Consider the following 24,258-nt stretch of genomic DNA (forward strand, 5'->3'; position numbering starts at 1 on the left):
ACAATTATGATTCCTAGAAGAGAATGAAAACATTGGTATTTTCTTAAATTAAACAATGGGACTTTAAATGTCTAAAAATATAGGTCCAAAAATATAACAATAGTTAATCACAAAAAAATCACGGTGCTTCAGACGTTTGATTTATTCGGGTTTTTCTAATAATTTCATTAATGAAATGGTAAGTTCTAGAGAAAGACTATTTCAACGAATCAAAACGTCTTTCTTATTTCTGTTCGTTGACCCGAACTTTATAAAGAAAGTTTTCCATTGGATGCAGGTGCCCTCAACGCCATTTGCCGCCATTTGAAAGTTTGAACACAAAGCCATGTCGGATTCTGAAGATAAATCTGTACCTTCTCCCAAAATAGAGGTTAAATAACATAGTGAATTTCAACTAACAAAATGATATTTTTTTACATTTATGCACTAAAATCGTAAAATGCAGGTTATTAAGACCTCTTGCGGCAGGGTAACTTTCCTGCCATTCGCTGTGACTCCAGAACGTTTAAACTCTAGACTATAGACCACTGTAAACATAAGATTTTCTTCTATTCAGTCTATATGTCATGCATTTTAATTGTTTTTTCATCATACAGCTAAGTCTAATTAATGATTATACTTTAGTGGCCTTTAATTTTCCAGTAGGCTAGGTTATCGGGTCTGTTTGCTCCAAAATCACATCCAGTCATTTGCACGATACACCTTTTTAAGGCTTTTACCTGTTTGCAGTATGTTGCGTTCAAATTATATCACAGCGGCTACGAAGTGCTACATAGATTTTTAGGTATCAGGTCTGCTCGTGCCCTTTATACTTTCGCACCCTTAGACAATATACGTATAGTGTCTTGAAATATGAAATTTATTTGTATGAGGCTTAGAAACGGGAAAATGCGAGGTTCTACTGAGCATTTTCCCGTTTTGTGCCGAATACAAATAAATTTCATATTTCAAGACACTATACGTATATTGTTTTTATACTGAAATCAATAAAAAAAAAAAAAAAAAAAAAAAAAAATATGAAACAAACATTTTGGGGTATTTCCCTATGCGTGTAGTCTAGGCGGTAAGCATTGACAATTTAAGGAATTAGAAAGGGAAAATGAATTTAATTAATAACATTTGATAAACATGGTATATAAATTACCAATTTGAAGACATAACAGGTTTAAATTCATAAAAGTTTGACCATTGTTACTACATGTTGTCATGGTTGTGACGTGACGTAAGTAGGCGGGGCTGATAGGTGAGTTGAGGTCATTGACGTATAAAGCTAACGTTTATACGTATAGCTTTATCTGTATAGTAAAATAGCTGCTTGCAGTATAATTAGACAATATACGTATAGTGTCTTGAAATATGAAATTTATTTGTATGAGGCTTAGAAACGGGAAAATGCTCGGTTCTACCGAGCATTTTCCCGTTTCGTGCCGAATACAAATAAATTTCATATTTCAAGACACTATACGTATACTGTTTTTATTCTGAAATCGATAAAAAAATAAAATAATAATAAAAATATGAAACCAACATTATTAAAAAAAAGTGTTTGGAATTTCCCCCTTGGGGTACCATTTTGGGGTATTTCCCTATGAGCGTAGTCTAGGCGGTAAGCATTGACAATTTAAGGAATTAGAAAGGGAAAATGAATTTAATTAATAACATTTGATAAACATGGTATATAAATTACCTATTTGAAGACATAACAGGTTTAAATTCATAAAAGTTTGACCATTGTTACTACATGTTGTCATGGTTGTGATGTGACGTTGTAAGTAGGCGGGGCTTATAGGTGAGTTGAGGTCATTGACGTATAAAGCTAACGTTTATACGTATAGCTTTATCTGTATAGTAAAATAGCTGATTGCAGTATAATACATGTTTACAACTCGCATGTTCACCCACGAAGTCTGTTCGCACCCTACACTTGCGTGCCCAATTTGTATTAGAATTTCAGTTGAATTATTAGATACTTTTTTATATGTATATATCAATTAATTTTATTTGTCGAATCGAATTATCATATATTTGTTTTATTTTAATTTTAATGATTAATTATTAAATGTCAATTATGTACATATGTATGAGTACTGCTAATTGGTATTTATACACAACCTAATTTGGTGTTATTTTTTAGTGTTAAAAAATCATGATTGTTGTTTTAAGTCTTTTAACCGTGCTTTATGTACATAACTGCATATATTTAGCTTGGTATGACTAAAACTTTGAAGATTCCGTAAATTATACGAGTTTTCGTTGATGGTTATAATATTTCCTCCTTTTAACGTTTATATATGTTATTAATAGAAACACAATTTTAAGTATAGGGCCAACATATCGTATTTATAAAATATGTAAACAAATTGAATATAGGCAATGTGAATAAACTTATTTTCCTTTTGATACAAGGTTCCCCCTCGGAGCCTCTACGTCTATTCACACCTGTCAATCATTTCTCGCAAGTAAAACATTTTGGTCAGACAGATCCCTTGTGTTTTCCTTTTTGACAAATATTTCCCGTTAATCTCTTTCAAACAATTGGGTTTTTTATAAATTTATAACGCCCTGATCATATTTCATTTCCTAGTTTTAATTTTTTTTTAAATTGTTGACACTCATTGTATTATAATAAAGATATTGCCTTTCTATTTTTATGTTTGAAATTTTTATGAAAATCACCGGTGTTTTTATCATAAACATATTTTACGAATTGTGTCAATCAATACACGAAAATCAAAGTTTTACACTAGTCATGATCAGCTGTCTTCACTCTTTTGTCATACTTCTAGTCATTCTAAAGCTCGTGAATCGGAAACCGGGAAATGACTGATAAATATAATACATAAAATAGTTAAAGAAGTCTAAAGCTTGTTTTGATTAAACATGTTTGTAAATCGATTAAATTTCTATTCTGGTAAATCAATTGTTAATGGATCTCGATCAAGAGCCTCAGAACTAACGCACAATACTGTCAATCATTCCACATCAAATTTAATCATGAATGGATTTCCCCACGGTCGTTCAGTAAGGTCACCTGTGTTTACCCGTCATATAAAAATCGTGTACAGTGGACAAAATCGAACTTAAATATCTATTTTTAGCATTCAATATTGTGAGTGAAGTCAATTTTAATTTTCAACCATGTTCACACGCTATTGATCACTAATATGTGTATCATGGAATTGTCTTTTCCCAGCAAATAATTTTTTTAGATTGCGGTAAAAAATATAACACAAGTTTACATGGATTGTGCGTAAACTTATGCAATTAAGAGTCAATGCAGCACCATTAAATTATTTAAATGGGAGTAATTGCATTACTTCAGACTACAAAAACTTACAAATTTAGTAAATATTTAATTAACTGGTCATCAAACGATTTAATGGTTCTAGTTTGAATGTCAAGTCATGTCAACGGCAATTAATTTAGCATATTGAACAAACACGGAAATATTAAAATAAACCTAATGCTCAGGAAGAATCAAATTATCTTCTGCTAGTGTTATTATTTGCGTTCTATTTCAGTTATATACATCTCCAACTTTCAGACAATATTTGTTTACAGTTAAAAGTAAATTTGCAACTATAAAGAATCATCAAGCTACAGACTGAATATTAAATACAAATGTAGTGTGATTAATATAGAAAATATTAGAAATACTTTGCATGTGACCGCTTCTAACTAAAACATATGCAGCAGCAGTTTGCACAGCATTCTGCTAATCAATGGATTTACGTGGAAAATGAATCTGACAGTAAAACAAAAATAACCTTCCAGAAATAGAATAAAAATATGTTTCAAAATTTTATGCAAACAAATAAGAAAAAAATACACACAAAAAATCAACAAGGAAACATAAGATCAAAATTAGTTTGAGGAAAAAAGAAAATAAATAGCAGTTGAAATATATAGAAGAACCATAATGAAAAAAAATTAGGCTACTTTTTAGCTCACCTGGCCCATTAACAAGTAAAAATTTCTCAATTAAATAAGGAAATATATGCACTATAGGGACAGAAGATTTCGGTCTTAAAAACTGACTAGTCTTATAATCTTTTTATAATTGTCTAATGTTTGTTTTTTTTAATGATTAGGACAAGAAGGAAGAAGAAATGGATCAAGAAAGTGATAATGAAAATTCTCGTGTGAATGGAAGTGATAGTAGTGAGGATAAAGATATCAGTGAAAATAAAACTGAAAAAAAAGAAAAACAAGACACTGTACAATCTAAAAAAGAGGATTTATCAGAGAGTAAAACTGAAAAGACTGAAATAAATGATAATTCAGAGGAAATGGAAACAGATAGTCCTAAAAAATCTACCAAAAAAACTGAAGAAACTAAAAGTAAAAAGAAAAAAGAAGTGAAGAAAGTAGAATCAGAAGAGGAGGATGAGGAAGATGATGAAGATTCAGAACCAAAATGTATATGGTTATTTTTTACTTTTACAATTTCTCTGAAAACTAGTATATCTGAAAGGTGTAAAAAGAATATTATTATTTTTCTGTGTGTAAATAATATGTTAAATTGTGAATGGTGGATAGTTAAGATTTGTGCTAGTTCTGATCATTAATGACATTAGATTTTTGTCTTGCTTTGAGTCCACCACAAAAATTGAACAACTAAAAATAACAGATATTACACATTATGTCTTGGTCTGTGTCTCTTGTCCGTTCATTTGTCCCTTATCAGGTTTAAGAAGTTATTGCTCTAAAATGGCAATTTGTTTCAATTATTGTTCTTATGTTATTTTTGCTTTTAATAATTTAATATCTGAAAAACTATATCTAATATAGATAGTGAGAACTGTAAAATTTAATAACCATCTTCAAGAGAGGATCAACAAATGAGTTGTATTGGCATTGCAGCAGACAAAATTGATCATAAACATTTTAACTCCAAAATAAAACTAGTTGTTTATGTACAGGGATGTTATTTTGCATGAATAGACCCAAATTAATTATGTATTCATGTCTTTAATTTGTCTTTATAATATATTATATATAGTTCATTTATATTGTAATATTACTTTTTAGTGGGTTTATTAGAACAGCCAGTAGTAATAGAATCTGGGAAAAGAGAGAAAAGGAAAGTAGAAAGACTAAGTATGACAGAAGCTTATAACACTCCAAATCAACCTAAAGAAGTGGATATACCTGAGGGTGTTGGAGAGAAATTGGGAGATATTCCAAGAGGTAAAGGGAGTATAGAGTATTTATTATTTGTTTAATATGAATGATGTGCTTATCACAATGATAAGAAGTCATTCTGATATTTGATACAGATATTTGTATGCAGATTTTCCTTAAATGGCTATAATAATCATGCATTTTAGTCCATTCATTCCAGGATTCTTGACACAAAATTCCTTCAAGAACATGCAAAAAACATAGGAACTATAGTTGTATTGCTGTTCTTCATCTCTCACTTTTTTTTTACATTTCAATGGTCTGCTAAGTTTTTGTGCTTGGGTTCTCGCCATTCATGACTATGCTCAGTGATAATCTTTGTTGCTGCTATTTACCATGATTACATGCTACATACATAGGTCTATTATAATTGATCAAGAGGAGCATTGTAATGTATACATATTTGTCGTGAAAATAGTTACATGATTTTGACCCGATTATCATTTTCCCTTTATATATGGTCTTTAGTACTTGGCAGTCTGTAAGTTTCTTATTTTCACTGTTCACAGGTCTATTATGATTGGTCTATAAAATGATTTTAATTTGCAAAATATCTGTCATAAAGGAGTTCTCTGAAGGGACCTTATTTTATTAGTTATTATCTGTTGATTTATTTAGCGCAGGGAAATTGTTTTTTGTCAGAACACTTATTAACAGAAAAGACCTGCTTATTTTAATGTTTTTTTCTGCTAGTTTACTTAAAAAGACAGCAATCAAAAACACAAAACACATTGAAGAACATAGAAGATAATTGTTTATACTAATACCAATTTTGGTAATGGTAACTTACTCTTGACTGATTTCATGGTCAATCTTAGTTATTATTTACATTTTGATTATAAGATATTATTTGAAACCTAGAACATAAGTTTGACATATTATTCATTAAAAAATAATTTTGAAATGATTTCCTTACTGTATTTACATTTTTGATTATTTTTTTTGTTTTAGTTGAGTTTCAGATAAACAAATTTAAAGCTGAAGATCTGAAGACATTACATCGGGTACTATTCGGAAAAATTACAGCTGTAAGTATTACACATGAATCTTAGTAGTTTGTGGAATCTTGCATTTTAGTTATGCATGCAGTAATACAGGGTAATAGGGATAATTCGTAAATATAACTCAACATGCAGACATCTTATACGTTCAGGTATTTCACATCCAAAATTTTATGGAAATATTCTTTATAAAGCACAAAAATGTCAGTATTCTCCTCAGAAACTAACAAAACCTTTAAATAGACTTATTAAAAGGGGATATAGTTACGATACTGTTGTCAGGTCATTAAAGATTGCATATTTTGGCTTTAACATTGATTCACTGATAGGGTCTTTGCATCGGAACTAAACACATTTATTTCTAAAAAAAAAACAGTTGTTGGCATGACACGGGTTATGTTCTTCTCATATATTTTATGATAGTATGATACTAAACCCCTAACGGGAGGGATTGTACCTGATATTCATATGAGGAAGACATAATCTTTCAATCAGTTTAATTGAGGTCTGGAGCTGGCATGTCAGTTAACTGCTAGTAGTCTGTTGTTATTTATGTATTATTGTCATTTTATTTATTTTCTTTTGTTACATCTTTTGACATCAGACTCGGACTTCTCTTGAACTGAATTTTAATGTGCGTATTGTTATTCTTTTACTTTTCTACATTGGCTAGAGGTATAGGGGGAGGGTTGAGATCTCATAAACATGTTTAACCCCGCCGCAATTTTGCGCCTGTCCCAAGTCAGGAGCCTCTGGCCTTTGTTAGTCTTGTATGATTTTAAATTTTAGTTTCTTGTGTATAATTCGGAGTTTAGTATGACGTCCATTATCACTGTACTATTATGCATATTTTAGGGGCCAGCTGAAGGACACCTACGGGTGCGGGAATTCTCGCTACATTGAAGACCCATTGGTTGCCTTCGGCTGTTGTTTGCTCTATGGTCGGGTGGTTGTCGCTTTGACATATTCACCATTTCCTTTCTCAATTTTATTCATTTGATTTCAGTTTTTCGTAATTCTGCATACAACACAATAGAAAGTTGTAATTTGTTGAACATTTCTCATGGCTCCTGAAAATCACATTACTTGTTTTATATATGCTCTTGTGTTTTGAAGACTTCTTAGGCTGGGGATAAGTTCAGTATAGCTTTTAATGAGCTGGGACCTTACTTTCGCAATTACATCATTTTATTCTTATTTAATCCACTTTTAAAAAAGCTGGGACCTTTAGAATTAAAAAAAGTTTCACAATTACATGTACATCATTTAATTCTTATTTAATCCACATAAGCAAGTGAAACAAACAACTGGTGTACATTTTTGTCCTTATATAAAACAGTTATATTTTAAGCTTTTATATCAAGTGATCATGGAACAGCACATCCATTTTGATCATAAGTAATATAGCGTTTGCTCAAATATGCTAATTCTTTATATCATTTTTTTTATTAAAAGGCAACAAAAGTGAAGAAAAATATACGACTATTTACTGGATTTGAATTTAAGAAAGATGACAAAGAATATAAAAAAAGACGAGATATGCTCCTTAAGTAAGTAGGCATTATGATATGAAACCTATTTTTTCGGCTCTTTATCATTTAATTGCTTAATGTGCTGTCAATTTTTGCCAGTACAGGCAGATTTTTACCTCATTAATATAAAAATGGTCTATTGTACATATTTTAAAATATTTTTCAATCTGTTGTAGAGATGAAAAGGTGTCATGGTAGCTCATGAAAATCTTTTAAATATTCACATCACATTATTTCTATTCTTCACTTGAAAGTTGTACTTTGAGAGATAACAATTTCTTCTACCTAATTATATAATTAGCATTATTATTTACATTTATTGTCTGATTGGTTATCAGGGGGAATTTTTAAGGTAGGACAGACTTGAAATTCAAAGGAGTTGAAAACTAATAGACATTAGACATTTTACATAGTAATCTTGTTTCATTAATTGAGAAACATTTACAAATATGCAAAAATGTATCTTCAAATAGACTTTAATGTTCTTAGTGTTTTATTCCATTATCCTAAAATTTATATATTTGCCTGATAATATTCTTTTTAAATTTTCAGTCGAAATTTCCATATGCCCATGTTGAAAGTTGTTTGTGAAGTACTAGATTTAGAAAAGAAAGGAACAAAAGATGAAGTAGCTGAAAGAGTAATGGCTTTTTGTATGGCTCCAAAATCCACAGGGAAGAAAGTACCACAGTCAAAGAAGCGAAAACGTATGTTTTCATTTAGAAGATTGTGTAGAATTTTTCATTAATCATTCCTTGTTACCTAATGCAAAATAGTTGGATATTGTTCATCTTCAGGTGCTAACAAATACCATTTAGACTTGTGTTGTCTTCTTATAAGGGCCCACATTAAGGATGAAGAAACCCCATAGTTTGTAAGAGAATGCTGTAATGATGAAACTCTGATTTAAACAAATTGCTTATTTTAAGAAACATTTTTGTAATAAGATTTCAACAAAAAATATTATATTTAGAATTACAAGTTATTCCAAGACAAATGCATTCCCAGTATCAAAAGCAATCTGTAGTCCGCCTTATTCAGAATGACCACGAAATTAGTAAATATTTGCACCTGTCCTATGTCAGAAATCTGATGTAGTACAGTAGTTGTTGTTTGTTTATGTAATTTATACATGTTTCTTGTTTCTCGTTTTTTATATAGACCGTTGGTTTTCCCGTTTGAATGGTTTTACACAAGTAATTTTAGGGTCCTTTATAGCTTGTTGTTCAGGGTGAGCCAAGGCTTGGTGTTGAACGCTGTACATTGACCTATAATGGTTTACTGTTCTAAATTGTTATTTGGATGGAGAGTTGTCTCATTGGCACTTACACCACATCTTCCTATATCTATTTAAAGCAGGGGTTTCGCTTTGCTTTCGATGTCTCAATTCAGTTACTGCCTCTGTTACCTTAACTTAGGAAATGACTCAATTCTTGAGAACCACAAGACAGAATGATATCTAATTTGACAGTTCTGTTTTGAAGTGTCGTTTCTTATGATGCTGATCTTAATTTCTAATGAGCCATCAAGAATGATCAAAATTTACATTCAAATTATTGGAACCTTAAAAATCAGTATATACATCAGAGAAAGTAACTTGATCATTGTTTTCAAAAATTTATTTAAGGATCAGAAACAAAAGGAAAAGGTGACAAGAAAAAAACCAAGAAAGACAGTAAATCTTCTAAGAAAAAGAAATCAAAAGAAAAAGTGAAAGGGTCAGATGATGAAGACGATGAGGAGGAGGAAGAAGAGAAATCAGAGGAAGAGGAGGTTGAGGATGAGGAGGAAGAAGAAGAAAAAGAGGAAAGTGAGGAAGAAGAGGTGGAGGAGGAACCTGAAGAGGTAAAATTGAGAATCACAGTTAAGGATGTACATTGTACTTAGGTGTAATTTTAAAAAATCGAGAATTTAAAATTCATACTATAGGTCGAAAGAGCATTCATTAGTAAAAGAACATAATAAGCTAAAAACATTGATAGATTCTGGAGCTCTTTTTCGAGATATATGAGTTTTTAAAAGTGGTGGGAAAAGACTTACTCTGACCTGTTGGTGACCTTCTGCTGTTGTTTTTTTTCTATGGTTGGGTTGTTGTCTCTTTGGAACATTCCCCATTTCCATTCTCAATTTTATTTATTACTCTTGACTTTGGTATTAGTTGGGTCTGAAATGGAAAAAAATCCAACCATCTATAATCTCCTTTATTTTGGTAAATAGCCTTGTATGAGATATTGAAGTCTTATTTTAAAATAAAAGGTGTTATGGGGCAACATATTTTACCTTGTATCGTAGGGGGGGGGGGGAAAGAGTAAGAAAATCTAACACAAATTCTAGAACCTCACCTAAGTAGATCCTAAATACTATCGAGAGTGGATCTACCAGAGGAATTATAAATCCTCTTGTACATATGAGCTTACAATTGATGGGATGGGATGATGTCAGATATATGTTATTATTTGATATAAAAAAAAATCACAAACTGTCTGAGCAGTGGTAGAAAACTTCATGAGATCTTTAATATATCCCAACTTAGGGAGTGGGTGGTTTACTACATTCACCTTGTTCATTTGTCTCTCTGTCTAAGTTAGGTCAAAGTATTGGTTTGGGTTAATGTGGATTCATTTTTTTGATGGGTATGAATTTACCTGTTTTCCAGGTTTTGTCAATCTCTGCATACAAGGCTTGTCATTCGTTGAACATTTGAAATTGTTTGTCTGTACTCAAAATATCCACAAAAATTGATATCAAGGGAATAGTAATGAATCCATTAGTTTGTGGTCACATTTACTAGAAACTTAGTACACTTGTTTATTACAAAGTGAATTGTTTAATATAAATGCCTCAAACAAATCAGATTTACCACAATTTTCACAGTAAGTATGCTAGCTTGTGTATGCTCTTATCAATTGTTTCATAACAAAACAAAAGTTTACAAGATATCATTAGTGATCTATTTTAGTATTAATGTAGCTTTTTATCAAAATCAGGCACCTAAAAAGAAAAAAGCAAAGAAAGAAACACCTGCAAAGAAACCAGCTCCAGCTAAGAAGGAAACAAAGAAAAAAGAAAAACCTACACCTCAAAAGAAAAAAGGTATGTGTACTTTTGGATTAAAAGGAATAGCTGTTGATATATACAATTCAAGAAAGTTCGCAAATTGAAAGATCAGATAAATCAAGCAGGCAAGATATTACTATTTTCTAAAGGTTAATTCCCATTTGTTAACTCTGAAGATGATTCTAAAGGAGGGGACTATATACATGTATCAGCAAGTTCTCAAAACAAGATTAAATGTTTGATGGGAGTTATGCCTCTTAGAAATGAAAATTAAACTAATACAAGCACTCACACTGCTTCATTTTTGTCAGTTTTTGCATTACAAATCCAGGTGATTCTATCTAAAATACACTCAAGAATGTGTTTGAAATATTATGAATATGTATGGAGATTTCTTGTTTATATTTTTCTTGAAAATATATCACAGGTTATTAAGCATTGTTTAGTAAACCTAAAGGATCTTTGCATTTGAATTGCAAATTTTATGGATTAATTGTCCTTGGACAATAAAGATATGTACTGAGGTTTGAAAAATAAGATGGGCCTCGGTGGCCAAATGGTCTAAGTAGTTACTACTATAATCACTAGCCAATCAACACTGAGGTTGTGAGTATGAACCCCATTCTTGTGGGTGCACTCAACTTCAATCTTAATTGACTAGGATTGTCAGTTTTCCTATAGAAGGTTGTGGTTTTCTCTGACACTCCACTTCCTCCTGCAATAAAAACTAGCCTCCACAAAATGACCCAAAAGCGGTGGCGTTAAGACACAAAAAATCAAATAAAAAAATAAGAACATTTTTCTGTTTAAAATATCTGTTACAAAATCTATTAACTTTTTGAACATGCTAATTTTTTTTAAATGAATATTTGTATTTATATTTAAGAATCAGAATCAGAAGAGGAAAGTGAACAGAGTTCAGATGATGAAGAACCACTTGTTAAAAAAGCACCCTCAGCGCCAACAGTAAGTATTAAATCTTTGCAGTAAAATGAAAAAAAGCGGCCTGTTGTGCTTGTAATTGCATTTGGGGACAATTTAATTTTACCAAAAATTTATATATACAATTGCCTGTATAAGTTAAAAATGAAACAAAGCCTTCTTCCAATGCAAGACCATCAGTGGTCATCTGTTTCTTGTCTATCTTTATATTTAATTGTAAGTCATTAAACTGAAATGTCATCTCAAATGTGGTCGTGAAAAATGAGACTTGGATTTCCAATTCAGTCTTTAATAAATATTAGTTTGAACAGATTTTAGTAAACTTTAATGAAAGAACCCCATTGATTACTGATACAAACACTTTAAAACATATTTAAAGTTCATGAATTTTTTAAAGCCTACACAATTCAAAATTAGAATTTATGAAAAGAATGTGTATCCCTTATAAATTACTGCTTTATTACAAATAAAAATTGAATAATTTATAATTTACTGCTTTATTACAAATAAAAATTGAATAATTTATAATTTACTGCTTTATAACAAATAAAAATTGAATACTTACAAATTATTTTTTCTTTACAGAATGATGAATTAAAGAAATTAGTAAAGAAAATTTTAGATGGGGCCAATTTAGAACAGGTTACAATGAAAACTGTAGTAAAACAGGTAATTAGTTATCTTGAAGGTGTGTTTAAGTGCACATAGCTAATCCTTCTGTATATAAATAATGAACCATATATTTGAATATAAACCTGATTTATTAATCAAGGCTAAGAATACACCTTATCGCAAATTGTCTGCTATTACAGAACATCACAGAGGTTTTTCCAAAAATTTTGACACCACAATAGAAAATGTCTTGTAGCCACAAAGGAAAAGTGATTGTTGCAAGACATCAATAGTCCAAGTGTCAAAGATTCACAAATGCCAATAAGGTCTATAATATCACAGCAGTCTATCCCTTCCATGAAATTTTTGTTGCATTTTTCTGAAGAGCTACATTTGGGCATTTTGCAAATATGAAATTACTGGAAGTCTGTACTTTTTACAAACATGGGCCCTTTATAGCTTACTGTTCATTGTGAGCCAAGGCTCTGTGTTGAAGGCTGACTGACCTATAATGGTTTACTTTTACAAATTGTGACTATTATGAAGAGCTGTCTCATTGGCACTCATATCACATCTTACAACCTGAGTTTTTAAAGCAATTGCTTTAATGCTGTGGTGTATGGCCATCTTTGTGACCCAGATCAGAAACTCCGTCCATATTAAGCCAATTAGGCAGATTCCTCGTGTAATTATTAAACACTGATTTATGTTTTTTAATGCAACACTTAGCTTGATACTGTTGAAAAGCATTAGTGGATTTGAAAAGTTTCAACATATGCTCTTGTATATGTATATTTGTTTTTGAAGGGACAAACGTTTTTCTATCATAGAAGATAAAAGTCTGAGCCAAAAAAGTGCATTTTTATACCTGTTTGAGATATTACAACAAAATATTGAATAATTTCAGATTTAGGTTTCAATATCAAAAATTGACTGAATTATCTCTTACACGGTTTGATGTTGTTCAGTTTGTGTTTCTCACTGGTAGAGGTCAAGTTGCTCTTGTCAGAGACATACAATACAATTTTCTGCTCTTGTTCATTTATAAAATCATTGTTCATTCATAAATTTATCGTTAATAAATCAATATGCATGTTACAGTAATGCATAACGATGTCGAATGTCAATATAACCCAAATGATTACCTGTACAATCTAAAAATAGACAAACTGAACTGATCAACCTTGTTATTTTATTTGCGCAAATAATTTTGTGGAAAGAGGCTAACCGGAATTATTACAGCGTCCACTTAAGTCCATTGTTCTCAAGAGGAGTTAATGTAGCGAACTAAGTGAGTGAAATATTACGACCTAATTATTCAGATTAGAAAGAACCCCGTATTATAACACATAATAATAAGTTCGTTTTCTGTAAGATTTATCAATCACCTTAATAATAAAAAATGGACCCGTCCATACGTGAAGTACAAGAAAAGAGGAAGAGATAGTCACAAAAAAATTAATTTAGAATTATCTGGTCTCATAAATTAGAAGACCAAAAAAGTTTGACGGATTTGGATATTAAAACTTATAATTAATGACAAATGATAAAACCGATATTATATCCTCGTATTCCCAGTGGACAAGTACTTCGTGTTTGAAGTCGTAGTCAGCCGTTGGGTGTCAGAATAATCTCGGACAAGTAAAGTTGATGCTTTTGCAATTTTAGTTCGAGCTTGGAGATAATTATTTGCAACGTTCTTGAAAGTTGATAATATTAAAACTCTACTGTGATAGTCGAGTTTGTCATTTATTTATCCTGTTATTGATAGGATTTCAAGCTCCTGAAATACACCTTCATGTCTTTCCTAAATTCAAGTATTTGTATAGTAAGATCCTTGCTAAATTGCATGATGATTGCACATATCAGCTTTATATCTGAGCAATAATATTTGGGACTTAGATATAAGAAATAATGACAAAGTAGCATTATAAAACAAAATGTTAGTAGGCCTAAATATATATATTTACTTGTTACATGTTTATGTCTTTTTTGGATTTTTTCCACTGTCTGATCAGAGTCTTTCCATATTTTGTGCCTTATATCTGACTGAGACTAGTATACAAGTATAGTAGTCTCAGCTTCTATGAAAAAATCCTAGTCTAAATACTTATGACTTCGTGTAAGGTTATTTTTTTTCTGGAATGAATTGAGCTGAAATCGAAAGATGTGGTATGAGTGCCAATTATGAGACAACTCTCCATCCAAGTAACAATTTATAAAGTAACCATTATAGGTCAAGGCACGACCTTCAACATGGAGCTATGGTTCACAACCAACAGCAAGCTATAAAGGACCCCAAAATTACTAGTGTAAAACCTTTCAAACGAGAAAACCAACAGTCTAATCTATATTAAAGCGAAAAATCAGAAACACTTCAACTGAATCATGGATATATTTAAACGAACAAAGATAAGTTAAAAATAATGACAATTATAATGCATTTTAAAGAAAAAGGAAGCTTGGAAATTATTTCCCAGTTGTATACACTCTTTACAAACTGCAGGGGATTGTATATTATTATGATTTCTTCATTGAGTTATTATCTTTCCTGTTTCCGCTCATATGTTTGTATCCACTGTTAGCCTGGTAAACATGCCGCCTCCTTGGGAAATGTAAAACAATTTTAAAATGACTTTCTGCTGGATAAGTTTTTTATTGATATATAAAGTTAAAATATTCTTACTTCTAACTAGACAAGACACCTTTTAGGTGTATGCATGTGGATGAAAAAAATTAAGTCTCAAAAACATTAACTTGGCAGCAATTGCTTTACAGCAGATTCCACTGAGTGTGTAGCGAAAGGTAATATCGTTCGTTAGCTTGCTTGTTAGCTGAACCGTGAAGCCGTTATAAGGTCAGGTATACTACCCTCCTTTCGAAGTAGCATAGTCCAACAGACAGATCGATTGATTTTCTGTCAGATGAGTCTATTCTTAAAGTAGGGTTGTTTACCTTACCTAACAATGACTTCACGGTTCAGCTAACAAGCAAGCTAACCAAATATATTACCTTTGGCTACACACTCAATGGAATCCGCTGTAACAGCCTTTAAGGCTTTGATTTTAGAATGAGATAGCTTTATTGCTCTTTGACTAGTTGGGAAAGTGGCAAAATTTTTACAGATTTTTTTTATATTCTATTTCTTTTGCTTTGGCAAAACATGCCACTGACTGAGACCTCAGTCTCAATATCAAGATTTTCCTAATCATCAGTTTCTGCAGTACTGTAAAATAGTTAAGTCAACTATATTTGTAACATTATAAATGTGCATGTTTGTCTGATCTGGTTCAAATGAACTTGCACTTATTTTCTTGAATCATTGACAATAGAAAGTTATTTAGAGGTTTAGCATAAATTCAGTTATAATCAGGAAAGCCTTGTTTAGAAACAAGATAGAACTTGTTGAAATACAGTAACTATTACACTTTTCACGGAATTATTAAAAAAGAAACATCTAACGCTTTTATATCATTTTACACATTTTGAAGAAAGTTTATCTTATAGCATCTCTAAAAAATACTTTGAAGAGACCATGTCACTTGTAGTAGTAACAGTTACTCAGATTTATTAGATTGCCATGTAGAGCTCCAACAGTTATGAAATGTTATGTATTTAGATAAGAATGAGAAACCCTTTTGAGCTATTGAATTCAATTCTTCATGTTTAGCCTTCATTTTACCTGTAAATAATTATACTCACTTCATTTTAAGTATTTGTATGTAATCCAAACACAATATATATTTTGCTGATTTCTGTTTTAGGTTTATGATAAATTTCCAACTTTTGATCTGTCGGATAGGAAACAATTCATTAAAAGCACAGTAAAACAGGTATGTATATTTTAAAATTTTCTAGTCTATGCATTCTTTCCCTTTCTCCATCCTGTGTCAGGGTCAAGTTTGGGTTCAAAGTAGTTTGAAGGTGTGGTTGCATCAAATTGAAACAAAGTGTGCATGTTCAGTTCATTTTGATCAGAACTTTTAGAAAATAAATGTCAAAGAAGGTTTCAACCAAGATTTTATTGTTTACTGAACATGGGCATGTTGTCCTACAGACGCATGATATACTGGTAATTTAATCAAAGTTAGTTCAACCATTCGTTGATGGGCGTATGACATTTGCGCCGATTTTGAAAATTTTCATTCTTTCATTTGCGCCGATTTTATAATTTCTCCTAATTGGATTTACAGGTAAGTTTTAATACTTTTACATGAACTATAATTTGATGGTATATTGGTAAATCTGGTTATCAATGTTGTTCACTTATGTTAAATAGATATAGGATGATGTGGTAGGAGTGCTAATGAGTTAATTCTCCATCCAAGTAACTATTAATAAAAGTAAACCATTTTAAAGTTTATTTTGATTCATATTGTTCTGGAACTTCGTTGTAACACGATGGACATATTGTTCACTTAAACGGGCCGAGGAGTCAATTCTTTTCTTCTTTTTTTTTTTAATTGATGGCCATACATATCGGAAGGCGAGTGTCCTGAAAAATAACATATCTTACCGATGTACCACCAAATCGTGTAAAGCCAGAGACACAACGAATTCTGATGGGAAGACCATTGTCAAAACACAGAAAGAACATACTCATGTGCTGTTGACCGAAAGACCAAGGCTTAAGAACTACGGGTACGGCCAAGGAAAAAGTCTGAAGATGTATCTAGTGCGCCTTTAACGACTGGGATGAAGAGTTATCTCATTGACACTCATAACACATCTTATTATATCTATTCACCTGTAATAACCTGTAATTTACCTGTAAAAAAATTGGCGCAAATGAAAGAAAAAATCTGCGCTAATGAAATGCAGATCGGCGCAAATGCAAAACGCCGTCGTTGATTAGGTGCAATGGATACCTATTCATCATTCACATTCTGATTCAGTGTTTTAGAGACAGTGTTTTGAAACATAACAATTAAAACTATATAGATTTATTGAATTAATCAATTTCATGTATTTGGCAAGAATCTTGAAGTTTTAAAGGGAAACACATTAGCAAGATTCTAGCAAATATGGTTCCCTTTCAAACTGCATCAGTTGGTCAATCCTTTGAGGTAAATGCAGAAAATAGAAATGTTTTCACACAAGATTATCTGATTTTTCCCCCCATGACTAATAAACATTCATCCTTCCTCACCATTTCATTAACGGCATTGAAATAGCTTTCCAAATTTTGTTGTAACAACACATGCAATTATTATTTACAGGGTAGACTATAAGTTAAGATATGCTTATATTCACGATTATTTGAATGTTTTTTTTTCTTCAGTTTTTATCGTGAAACAGTGAAGATTGTTCATACATCACAATTCGTCAAAGAGAGAAATTACACTGAAGAGGAATGAACTGAGGGGGCAGCAAACTCTGTAAATTTGTGCTATACATTTAGCTTTTATTGTATCATCTGTCGTTTTTAACCAATGTTTTATCATCATCAGCTTATCATTCTCATTCATCATTTTACTCGTTCATGTCATTGTGTCACCAATTATTCATTGTATAGAAGAAACATGAATCAAATTACCATGTCTTAAAGACAAAGTAGGATTATTTTAGCTGGAAAATTCTAATCATGTGATCAGGGCAATATTGATCATGTGGTACAAGCTATTATGATCATGTGGTACCAGCAATTGTGTAGTACTTTTGTATAATAAATGTATGTGTGTTATTCATAATTATGTATGAAAGAACCATCTGTTCATTTTAAAAATAAAACCTATTAATAGATATTGACAAGCAAGTTTTGAACTTAAAAATAAAATAATGTTTCATATATCGTGTTTCAAATCGTGAACTGAATATGAAAGAAATAAATATTTTTTTTATTAGTTTCAATTGTAAGTTTAAAATGTTATTGCTTATTTGGAATGGAGTAAATTTTATAAAACATGTGAAAAGGACTTGCAATCTATTTAAAAAAAACCTTGAAACCTTTATAGAAAGAGGTTAAGCTATTTTAAAGAAATGAAAGGAACAATTTTATTAAGACAAATCAAGGTAAAAAGTTATGATTTTGACATAAGATATAAAAAAAAAGTTTTTATGCAATTTTATTGTACATGTGGAAGTTCAAGTTTTATTGTCAAAAGATGTTAATTTTTTTTTTTATATATGTACTGACAATAATATTGATTTTAAACTAGAAGAAAAGTCAGGATAATTGTTAATTTAAAACCTACATGTTAAATAAATTATATAAATAGAAAATGCTTATTTTATGCCTTTCTAGCTCATTACATATTGCCATGACTAGATGCTTTTACTTTTTATATTCAACCATATAATGAATCTAGGGTTATATAGGCTTTTATCCATCTTTATAAAGTTAACAGCCAGTTTCTGTCTAATTCAAATACTGTCTATTGCAACCTAATTTGTATTATCACAGGTATTGTGAGGAAGATAACTATATTGATTTTGAGGACATTAAGTCTACATTTTTATGGCCCCACAACAAAGTTGTCCGTGCCATATAGTTTTACCCTTGTCCGTAGTTCTGTATATCCGTCATTCCGCAACAAACCATTATACAGAGTTTTTTTCTAAACGCCTTCAGATGTTGGGCTGATTTTTGGTATGTGAGTTAACCATGATGAGTTACAGATCAAGTTTAAGTTTCATTCTGCTCCACTATTTTTTGCCAAAATTACGGGCTTTGGACTTTGATAAATAGTTGCAAATCACAGTTATACAGACTTTTTTTCTAAACGCTTTCAGATATTGGGATGATTTTTGGCATGTCAGTTAACCAAGATGACTTACAGATCAAGTTTAAGTTTAGTTCCGCTCAGCTAATTTTTGCCAAAATTAAGGGCTATGGACTTCGATAAATTGTTGAAAATCAGTTATACAGACTTTTTCTAAACGCTTTCAGATATTGGGATGATTTTTGGTATGTAAGTTACTCATGATGAGTTACAGATCAAGTTTAAATTTTGTTCTGCTCCGCTAATTTTTGCCAAAATTAAGGGTTTACAAACTTTAAAAATTGTTGAAAATCATAGTTATACAGGCTTTTTTTTCTATATGCCTCCAGATTTTGAGCTGATTTTTTATATGTGAGACTACCATCATGTTTGTGTCCACATGTGTTATTGAAATTGTAGATTTTTCAACTTTTTGAGAAGGGGCCATTCGTGTCGCTTTGACACATCTAGTTCATGTCTAATGTTTATTGTCCATGACCTCATATCATCTTCCTTTGCCAAGGGTTACAATCCAGTCTCCTCCTCTCCAGCCTTGGGAGAATAAGCGAATATTTGTGAAAACAATGTTGCACAAACTATTGGTTGATAAAAATCACACTTATTCTGAAAATACATTATTTTTTACCAATTGTAGTACTTGAACTCTATTTCGTGCATAGGTGTAAAAATGGTAGCGTCTAGAGCTCACAAACTTTGTGAAGCAGGAACTGAAAATATACATTGACATTCCAACAGTTGTGCAAGAAACATACTCTGGAACTTCTGTTAGTTGATTAAGAACATTTTAATTGTCTCTAAATATTGCCATATGTTTGTTGGGTAAAGACTTGTTGCACAATCAGCATGTGACCATTTTTAGCTCACTTTTCTCATCACTTGCGTCCGTTTTTTGTTAACTTTTACAAAAATCTTCTCTGAAACTACTGGGCCAATTTTAACCAAACTTGGCCACAATCATCATTGGGGTATCTAGTTTAAAAAATGTGTCTGGTGACCCGCCCAAGCAACCAAGATGGCCGCCATGGCATAAAAAAGAACATAGGGATAAAATGTATATTTTGGCTTACATCTCTGAAACCAAAGCATTTAGAGCAAATCTGACAGGGGTTAAAATTGTTTATCAGGTCAAGATATATCTGCCCTGAAACTTTCAGATGAATTGGACAACCCGTTGTTAGGTTGCTGCCCCTGAATTGGTAATTTTAAGGAAATTTTGCAGTTTTTATACGACAGCAAAAATTGAAAAATTTTTGGTCGTATATTGGTATCACGTTGGTGTCGTCGTCGTAGTCTGAAGACTTTTGGTTTTCGCACTATAACTATGAAATTTAAACACAAGGTTTATGACCACAAAAGGAAGGTTTGGGATTGATATTAGAAGTTTTTGTCCCAACAGTTTAGGAATTAAGGGCCCAAATAAGCATTTTTCTTGGTTTTCGCACCATAACTTTAGTATAAGTAAGTAGAAATCTATGAAATTTAAACACAAGGTTTATGACCATAAAAGAAAGGTTGGGATTGATTTTGAGAGATAAGGATAAGGGGCCCAAAGGGTCCAAAATTAAACTTTGTTTGATTTTAACAAAATTGAATTCTTGGGCTTCTTTGATATGCTGAATCTAAACATGTACTTAGATTTTTGATTATTGGCCCAGTTTTCAAGTTTGTCCAAATCAGGATTCAAAATTATTATATTAAGTATTGTGCAATAGCAAGAAATTTTCAATTGCACAGTATTCAGCAATAGCAAGAAATCTTCAGTTGCACAGTATTGTGCAATAGCAAGTATTTTCAATCGCGCAATAGCAAGAAATTATCAATTGGAGTTATCTTTCTATGTCCAGAATAGTAGTTGAATCAACTTAAATCATTGTTTTATACAATATACAATGTATATTCACTGTTAAATGTACTACCAACTGATAAATTAAAACAATCTTTACCATTCAGTGATAACAAGCACTTTTTTTTACATTTTGATATTTTATGATGTATTTAAATGAGTAGTTATTGTAGAAATTTCAATTGAGATCAGTTTTGGAATAAGGGAAATTTTTCTCATTTCAGATTTCATAAATAAAAAGAAAATTTCTTCAAACTTTTTTTTAAGAGGATTAATATTCAACAGCATAGTGAATTGCTCAGACGCAAAAAACAAATTTTAAGTTTATTAGACCACATTCATTCTGTGTCAGAAACCTAATCCAAATTTAGAGCTGAATCCAGCTTGAATGTTGTGTCCATACTTGCCCCAACCATTCAGGGTTCAACCTCTGCGGTGGTATAAAGCTGCGCCCTGCAGAGCATCTGGTTTGTTACTATCTTGAATATTATTATAGATAGAGATAAACTGTAAACAGCAATAATGTTCAGCAAAGTAAGATCTACAAATAAGTCAACATGACCAAAGTAGTGAGTTGACCCCTTAAGGAGTTATTGCCCTTTATAGTGATTTTTTTAAACAATTTTTCGTAAATTTTAATAATCTTTTACAAAAATCTTCTCTTCTGAAGCTACAGAGACAAATTTAACCAAACTTGTCCACAATCATCATTAGGGTATCTAGTTTAAAAAATGTGTTTGACAACCCCAACAACGAACCAAGATGGCCGGTGTGGCTAAAAATAGTACATAGGGTAAAATGCAGTTATTGGCTCATATTTTGAAACCAAAGCATTAGAGCAAAACTGACTGTGGTAAAATTGTATAGTAGGTTAAGATCTATCTGCCCTGAAATTTCCAGACCAATCGTGCAACCCTCATTGTTGTGTTGGTAGGTTTGACTACTGATATGATCTAGAGGATATATTGAATAATGCCAAATCTTAGAATACTTTAATAGCAGTCACAGAACTACAACTGCATGTAGGATTATACCCATTTAATCTTTAATAACCTAAACTGTATAACTTTTGATCTTTAAATTCTCATAAAATATTTTTGATCGATGAAAGTAAGATTTTCGGTATTGATATGCTAGTATGATAAAGTGTTTATTTTATATCCTTCTCGTACACATGGGAAATAATAATTTCATGCTGGGCTTGATTTTGATAAGAATTATTTAAAAATTCAAGATACATTTATAGCATTTGTTTTTGTAAGGAGTTCATATAACCTCCTTGGTTTATGTTACTGTTTTCTTTAGTTGACATGCTTATGGCCTAATTAACACCTAAGTCCTTTGATGGTCTTTAATCTGTTGATCATTTTATCATGGTTTAATTAGTGTTATCACTACGATTTACACAGTCAATGTTTACTTTGCCATTTCCTTCAATCCAGACTATTTGTAACCTTTGTTTCTTTTAATTTTTCAATTATTTTTTTTAAAACTCAAATCCACAAATTTAAAAACCCACGAACATGTAAATATTGCTCAAACCACGAAATTTGATACCCACGAATCAAAGTACCTTCACAGTATTATCTTCAATATTATTATAGATAGAGATAAACCGTAAGCAGCAATAATGTAGAGCAAAGTAAGACAACTAGTTGGTCAACATGACCAAAATGGTCAATTGACCCCATAAGGAGTTATTGCCCTTTTAACCCTTTCCTCCATAATGACGGATATTCATGATAACGTCTGACTGAAATTTCATCGATGAAAAATTTGTTTTCGCAATGCATTAATACTTTAAACCTGATGATTATTTTTCATTGAAAAATCCTATGCAAATCAAGTATGTAAAAAAAAAAAATTCCATGGAGGAAAGGGTTAAAGTCAATTTTTACAAATTTTTACAAATATTTTCCCCTGTTACTACTGGGCCAAATTCATTATAGATAGGGATAATTGTAAGCAGCAAGAATGTTCAGTAAAGTAAGATCTACAAACACACCACCATCACCAAAACACAAATTGTCATAAATTCATCAGTGTCCTTTATTTAATATGCACATAGACAAAGGTGAGTGACACAGGCTCGTAGAAAGCCTCTAGTTTATCTACATTTATCAGCTGAAATTCTCTTAGACATCTTTGTCAGATGGGAATCACTTGACCACAACTTCCATTTTATCGACTGGTGATCAGCAACAAAAAGCAACCACTTAATTACAAGCTCCTGACTTGGGACAGATGCATACAAAATGTGGTTTGGTTAATCATGTTTGCTTTGCTAAACCCTCCCCATAACCTGGGACAGTGGTGTAAAGGTACAACAGAAATTTCATACCAAATACATTAGACCTATTGCTTATAGTACCCTAAAAATTGACCAAAACACTAAAGTCTTAACACTGACCAATGAAATATAAAAATGAGGTCAAGGTCAGATGAAACCTGCCCAGCTGGCATGTACTCCTTGCAATCATTCAATACACCATATATAGTTGAACTATTGCTTCTAGTTTCTGAGAAATGAACCTAGTCACTTAGCTTTAACCTTGATCACTGATCCATGTAATGAGGTCAATGTCATGCGAACTCTGTCTAGACTTTTGTCACAGAAAGAACAACATAGGGATAGTGAACCTTTATATTTTAGAAGGAAGAAGACCTGGATGCTTCATACTTTGTATATAGATGCCTTGTGTTACAAAGTTTCCGTCACACATGTCCATTGATCAACCTCATTTTTATGGGTCAGGGACTACATGAAAAAAAAGTTATCAAAGTTAAGTTTTGGTGGTCAAGTCCATATCTCAGATGCTATTAGCAATAGGTCTAGTATATTTGGTGTATAGAGGATTGTTAGGTGTACATGTTGAACTGGCAGGTGTCATCTGACCTTGACCTCATTTTCATGGTTCTGTGGTTATATTTCAGTTATGTGTTTTGGTCTGTTTTCTTATACTATAGATATAGGAAGATGTGGTATGAGTGCCAATGAGACAACTCTCCATCCAACTAAAAATTTATAAAAGTAAACCATTATAGGTCAATGTACGGCCTTAACAGCAAGCTATAATGGGCCCCAAAAATTACTAGTGTAAAACCATCTATATAAAAACGAGAAACACGTATGAACTACATAAACAGACGACAACCACTGTACATCAGATTCCTGACTTAGGACAGGTGCAAACATTTGCAGCCGGATTAAATGTTTTATTGATACCAAACCTTCTCCCTTTTCTGAAACAATAGTATAACATCACACCATAGAAAGACACGCTATAAAATATCAATTGTAAGGCTTTACTCAATAAAAAATCACAAATAAACACACAATGAACGAACTGTATGCAATAGGTCTA

General features: G+C 31.6%; 1 protein-coding gene across 1 annotated transcript; it reads left to right on the plus strand.

Moving 5' to 3' along the window:
* Nucleotides 1–213: 213 nt before the first annotated feature.
* Nucleotides 214–18,550, plus strand: LOC139499658 (protein DEK-like). Its single transcript, XM_071288415.1, has 12 exons — nt 214–370; nt 4,092–4,419; nt 5,032–5,190; nt 6,136–6,212; nt 7,641–7,735; nt 8,270–8,424; nt 9,345–9,562; nt 10,705–10,810; nt 11,661–11,740; nt 12,302–12,385; nt 16,093–16,161; nt 17,610–18,550. The coding sequence occupies exons 1-12, from the start codon at nt 326–328 to the stop codon at nt 17,619–17,621; spliced, it is 1,428 nt and encodes a 475-aa protein (XP_071144516.1). The 5' UTR covers nt 214–325; the 3' UTR covers nt 17,622–18,550.
* The last annotated feature ends 5,708 nt before the right edge of the window (nt 18,551–24,258 follow it).

The sequence above is a fragment of the Mytilus edulis genome, chromosome 1, assembly GCF_963676685.1.
Source record: "Mytilus edulis chromosome 1, xbMytEdul2.2, whole genome shotgun sequence".
NCBI lineage: Eukaryota > Metazoa > Mollusca > Bivalvia > Mytilida > Mytilidae > Mytilus > Mytilus edulis.

What these genes read in the sequence shown, in the direction of transcription:
- LOC139499658 (XM_071288415.1), top strand. Translation starts at nt 326, where the DNA reads ATGTCGGATTCTGAAGATAAATCTGTACCTTCTCCCAAAATAGAG. An exon ending in TATTCGGAAAAATTACAGCT is followed by an intron (nt 6,213 to 7,640) that starts GTAAGTATTACA and finishes TTTTATTAAAAG; the next exon opens with GCAACAAAAGTGAAGAAAAA. An exon ending in TGGAGGAGGAACCTGAAGAG is followed by an intron (nt 9,563 to 10,704) that starts GTAAAATTGAGA and finishes TATCAAAATCAG; the next exon opens with GCACCTAAAAAGAAAAAAGC.